Raw genomic sequence first — 6,000 nt, 5'->3', positions numbered from 1 at the left:
ACAATGAACTTAACTTTGATTGCACCATTTTTAGTTATATATATTTTTTGCATATTTTGAAAATTCTTGTTGATTGCATTTTTACAGCTTGTCAAGCACAAGACTGGTGGCTGCACCCCTTATTTTGTGTATGTGGGGGTCTATACGAATGCGCTTGCTCCAGCTGGTGGTACAATATTCGGAGGCGGTATCGCCTCTCTGATCCTCTAGTTTAGTGATATTTTAAAGTAAATAAAAAGGCAATTTCATGTGATGCATTTCAGATTTGCCTGCTTCCCCTCCTGTGCAAGGCACACGTATGGTGACTTAATATAAAATGCATTGTACATGCACGTTACAGCCAGGGAGGTTCATATACCTCTTTTGGGGTGAATTTGATTACTCTAGATTTTTTTTTTTTTTTTTTTTTTTTTTTTTGTGCAGGGGGGTGGGGGTGGAATGTAATATATTGACTTCCAACTGATCTCCCTCAATTGAACAGCTATTGACACAATTTAATGCCTCTTTGATCACATTAAAAGGTACTACGGGAATTTACTAATGATATATCAGAAAACGGGGATAAAACATTTGAAACATCATGATTGTGGGCAAAGAAATATAAAAACCAAAGGCTATGTGCTGAAGCGCATGGGTGGTGAAAGCAGCAGAAAGGGGAGTGCTCAAGAACTTATAACCTATAAGATAAATATTTCACAAAAAGCACGGAAAAACTATTTTCTCAAATGTAGGCATTGGAAGATTTTGTGAAGATTGTGAAATATTGAAAGCGAGAAAATGTAATTAAAATTAATTAAATTAATTAATTAATTAAAGAAAATTAATTGATGTTTTGTATAGTCTAGGAATTTTATCCCCTAAACCTCCTTGGTATAGTTAACACTAGAAATTCATACCATTCTTTTGTGTAATTACAAGGTCTTGGTAGAAATGGAAGAGGGCTACTGTAAAATTGGCTGGTTAATCCATTAATAAGAAGATACTGAACTTAGGAATGCATTTTATGTTGGAAAATAGCAAAAGTTTGATGTGCAGCCGTATGTGTCCTAGTATTTAGTATTACTGACCAAAAGCCATTTGGATAACTAAAATAAAGGCATTGGTAAAAGTTTTCAGAATTATGCCCGATTTCAGGATTTTTGTTGTGTCCGCTTAGTAGGATGACCTTATCTATTTAATTTTGATGCAATTATTCTCAAGCAAATTACTATAATTAACTATTGAGATCAATACAAAAAGCATTCACTTGCACTTCAATGAGGATCCTCCGCAGAGTTGGAACAATCCAGCTGGTGCAGTGTTTGATTTTCTATTCCAGGCATGTGTGGTGGAGTGATCAAACTTCATAGCACTTAAAAGGCAATGCCTTCATAAAATTATATCACTTTTCAAAAAAGAAATTTGGTTCTATGGGGTTCATTGTAGTTTTGGCAGAAATAGCTGAGCCCATTGAAAAAGCCGACTTGTCAAAAGTAGCTACAGTACAGTTTCCCCTATCTAACCATTGACATCAAGACAATTAGATTTTGATATTGGGGTAAGCTCAATCCAAAGTCCTTTGTAAAAGTGCAACTAAAATGCTTTAGATTCTTGATTGTCATCTACTGATCAGATATCCATGAATTGGGGGCCCCTAAACAAGATTTCAACAAATTATTACATAAGTGACTACCCTTAAATATCATTATGAAACATCATAAGCATTAAATCTATACATTTCTAATACTACTTGAGATGCAATTGTATGTTCTTTATTCAGTAACTAGTGAAGTGACATAAAAGTTAATTCCATGAAGCTAAATCTAGCTGTGTCAGGTGTACCTAACTTTAAAAAAACTCAAATTATTTACATCAAAATATACAATGAAAGCCATGAGTGTTCAAAATAATGTATAAATGGAAATAGTATATGGAAAAATATAATTCATATCTTTACGTCAGGAAATATTTCTTTCAAAATGCAGTAGGTCAATGTAAATATATCACCTGTAAATGCATATCCATAAAGAAAACTTAGTTAAAAATTTACAGCACTACAATTGACCATTTATACATATTGTTCTACATACTATTAAACAAATACTTTAGAATACCAAGTTAATAATCAATAAATCACTGAGCTCAACAAAGATGCCACTTGCATGCTTTGCTTTGTAGAAAGCAGTGGATGCCTGCCAGCATTTAACTTCTCTTCCAAAACTAGTAAGCACTTTTCTGATGTATTGTCCAGTAGCTTACTGCACAACAGATATTATAACCATTTCACAACTCTTTGGTATTTTTCATTTTATCAGATAAAAATGTATAATCCACCCTCGTCAAAAAAAAATTATAAGCTTATTTCTCTTAAAACGTGTATCTACTACTTTATGACAAAAGCAGGGAGAACGTTGTAACTGGTTTTTCACTCAAATAAATTAATAATTGCCCACCCGAGGAAAAAGTTTTTAAGCTCAACTGCCAGGTACAGTACACTAAAACATTTTCAGAGATACAATATATTTATCCTTCAATACTAAGCTCGTGCATCTCAATTTCTTCAAACTCTGCATTCATCTTGTCTGCCCAGTCCTCGTATTTAGCCAACTGCAATAGAAAGAAAGATTTAAAACGGCAGAGACCTAGCAACTTTTTTGAATAGCAGATTTTTGGAAAATTATGCAAGCATGTACTTTTTAAATAAGTAAAAAACAAAGTACTTATTCATTTTAAAAAGTCCTAAGAAAAAATATGAAAATAGTATCTACTTACCACTTCTTTCTTCTTTTTTGGCTTTGATACCCGCTTTTGTTTTTCATCTGCTACTGACAGATCATACAGTATAGGTTCTGGTGCATTCTTACCTGCAAAACAAACAAAACTTCTTTAATCACTGATTCAATTCTGAAAATAAACAATAGTTTCAACTTTGGTCTCAGGGGCAATTAATTAATAAATTGACAGAAAAGTTTTAGTTTCTATCAAGTTTAGTCTTGTGACATAATGGGCTTCAAGTACATGTTATCTCAGAAACACAGAGATGATATTTCATCATACCAAGAGATGCACTTCTCCTAGTGTAGGTTCTTTTCGATTTGTCTCTCCAGCTACTTGTGTCAAACCTGGACGCTGTGGAGGACTGAGCTGAGCTGGACATCATTGACCCATAATCAGAAGTTGGACTGGTGAAACGCACAGGGGATAACATGGGTTCTGCAGTTGTCAGGGATTCAAATCCAAAACAGGAATCTGCACATGCAAAATAATAATAATAATAATAATAATAACACTGAATATGTGAAAAAGCATTTTCTCATAAGTTCTATCCACATGCAGAGAGTACCCATGTAAAGAAAAAAATGAGGCCATGTTATCACACTTTCTCACACAACTAACATTCAATATCACTTTAAGGAGATACTTGTACTAGTAAATAAGTCTATGAAGATGACAAAGGACTTTCACATGGCATTTCTTTTTACAGTCCTCCAAAATTAACAAAGCCAAAGATCTGAAACTGGATAAGGTTGAAATCATTATAGTTCATATATTATTAATTAGTGGAATATCAACAAAGCACGACAGATACGCTAGGTTAAGTGAGAATTATAAAAGATAACTAGAATTACCTCTTGGGTTCCTTGTTACATTTGGTGTCGATGTTTCTTTCATCTCATTAGTTTTGGCTGGACGACGTGGAAGTGGAGGGGATAAAAAACCACTTTCATTTTGCATACCATGTTGAGCTATTCTTATACTTTTCCTCTTACTAGATTCGTTTTCTTGTGACATTTTTCGTTTCTGTCCCTTATTATTTGACACATCAAACTTATGTTGAGTAATTTCAATCTTGGTAAGTTTCACTGAAGGATTCATATCAGTGGGTTTCATTTCAACATCACTTAGAGAAGACAGTATCTTGTCTTCCACAGAAACTGAGCTTCTCTGACTTGATCTATTTTTTCTTTCACTTTCTGATACCTCATGAACTAGTTCAATCTCTATACAATTGTCACCGAGTGGAAATTGGGGTACTTCTGATTCCTGGGTATGAGAAACTGATTCGCTCTCTTTCTTTTTTTTGGGCATCCTTTTGTTGGGATTGGGTTTCAGATCTTTTATTCTTGTTTGTTTCATCTTGGTGCTTTTTAAATGCTGTTTCTTTTTTATTTGAGATGAAGTGTCTGGTGCCTCAATGTCTGTTTCCTGAAAATCATACAGGTCTATTGACTTCATGCTGGTATCTGACTGCTGCGTAGATGCCTCTGTGCTTTCTTCACAATCCCCATCATATTCTGATGTGTTTGAGATCTAAAATTGAAAATCCTTCTATTAGCTTTATTTCTGTTCAAAAATTTGGCATAAGTAAGACCCCCCCCCCCCCCAACATAAATAAACAAATAAAAACTTTTCTCACAAATTTAAAACAACATTTTTTGTTGCTACTATATGAAAAAGGTAAAATATCTGGCTATTCATTTGACCTAAAGAAAATACAAAATAGCGTACTACAGAATATTTCACATTCTTTTTTAATTCTCTTTGTGAAAGGTTTGACCAGGGAATAATATCGAGTCTATGATATAATTCCCTAGTTTGACAATACCACAAAACATTTTCTCATTTCAATCCAAAAACTGAACTCTATTGTTAAAATTCTTCAAATTCACAACATTGCTTACCATGGACTTTTTTGACAATCTTTTCTTTGTCCCCTTAGTTTTCTTCAACTTTTTTTCATCTTCACTTGAAGATGTGCCTGCAAACAGATGTAAAGGAAACATTCATCCTGTGCCAGCAAATGCTGAGTACTCTAAGACTAATAAGGTCATTGTACTGGTGATGGAGAATATGAAAAGGTCATGAGAAAAATTCAAAATTTATGTTATACTGGACGGACAAGGTCTAATGAAATTTGATCTGCATACAACTGGTAAAATCTAATGAACGTCTGCATTATTCGCTACCCCTGTACTCTCTCGCAGGAATACAAAAATTGGTGCAGGAAAAACATTCATGATTTAGTCTCCATTTGATTGCCTTATATCAATCCACGGTACAATTATGTGGCGCATTAGTTACTGCAGTGAAATAAATAATTCCATTTATTGACCACATATAAGCGGCAGTCAAGCCCCAGAAAACAAAATTGTAGAAAACGGGAGCTTCACAATCTCACCAACAGTGAATTTACAATGCCATACTTCTTTTTCTACTCACTTGCATCTGTCCTGTTATGAGATAAATCTGAACGCTTTTTACTCCTCTTTCCCTGTCCCATGCTAAATAAACGTTTAAGCGTATTTTAAGAAAATATGGGATAAATAATCACGGACTATCGTTACTAATTGTTTCGAAAATGGCGGTGTTGTGCGCGCGCATTATTGCCTGGACAAAAGCGCTCTTTTTCCACAAAGAGGCCTCGTTCTGGCGTGCCATACACCCGTTTCTGACATTTAAAATAGAGTTATTTTCTTATCAGTGCAAATCAACTTTAATCTTAGATCTATATATAAGACGTGCAATAAACGAATAAAACAGAAGCTATGAGAATAATTTTCCTCTTGAAACCTATAATGTATTTTAGTGAAGAGTAAAGTTTTCATGTACACTGTAAATAAATGCCCCCATTTCTCAACTGGTGCCACGTCCGTTGTACAATACAATACAATAAATTTTATTTCATATCGGGTATAAATTGAAAGGAAACATTAGCTTTACAGCTATTCGCCGACTGACAGTTGCTGCACATTTCACCTTTTATCTGGTGGGGCATGTTATAATGACAGTCTGGAAATTCTCTTTTTATGCCACATCACCTTTTTAAAGCTACAGTGCTTAAAATTTCTTTTAAAAGGTGCACAGTGATTGTTCAGGTCCAAAATCATGCTTAATTTATATAATTGGAATAAATGCTATTTTTCTCCAACTAACCAACCTTTGATTTTCCTTTCCTACCACTTCAGATAACTCTGTAGCAGTTTTAGAAGTCCTTTATCTGCCACACTTGGGTAGCAGTAG

The 6,000-nt window shown here is 34.2% G+C and overlaps 1 protein-coding gene across 1 annotated transcript; it reads right to left on the bottom strand.

The window, feature by feature from the left end:
- Positions 1-1,735: 1,735 nt before the first annotated feature.
- On the bottom strand, positions 1,736-5,385 carry LOC106158840 (uncharacterized). Its single transcript, XM_013534943.2, has 6 exons — positions 5,200-5,385; positions 4,662-4,738; positions 3,609-4,290; positions 3,037-3,228; positions 2,752-2,843; positions 1,736-2,586 (listed from the first exon to the last, which is right to left on the bottom strand). Exons 1-6 carry the CDS (start codon positions 5,258-5,260, stop codon positions 2,503-2,505), a joined length of 1,188 nt encoding a protein of 395 aa, XP_013390397.2. The 5' UTR covers positions 5,261-5,385; the 3' UTR covers positions 1,736-2,502.
- Between the last annotated feature and the right edge of the window lie 615 nt (positions 5,386-6,000).

The sequence above is a fragment of the Lingula anatina genome, chromosome 2 (assembly GCF_051362555.1).
Source record: "Lingula anatina isolate TDL-2025a chromosome 2, LinAna3.0, whole genome shotgun sequence".
In the NCBI taxonomy this organism is placed as follows: Eukaryota; Metazoa; Brachiopoda; class Lingulata; order Lingulida; family Lingulidae; genus Lingula; species Lingula anatina.
The sequence above is the reverse complement of the archived record's forward strand: the minus strand, read 5'-3'. Positions and strand labels throughout refer to the sequence as shown.

Excerpts from the sequence above, each read along its gene's own strand:
- LOC106158840 (XM_013534943.2), bottom strand. The coding sequence starts at position 5,260 with ATGGGACAGGGAAAGAGGAGTAAAAAGCGTTCAGATTTATCTCATAAC. Across the intron at positions 4,739-5,199 it reads TCATAACAGGACAGATGCAA|GCACATCTTCAAGTGAAGAT; the intron begins GTGAGTAGAAAA and ends ATCTGTTTGCAG. Across the intron at positions 2,844-3,036 it reads TAGGAGAAGTGCATCTCTTG|GTAAGAATGCACCAGAACCT; the intron begins GTATGATGAAAT and ends TTTGTTTTGCAG.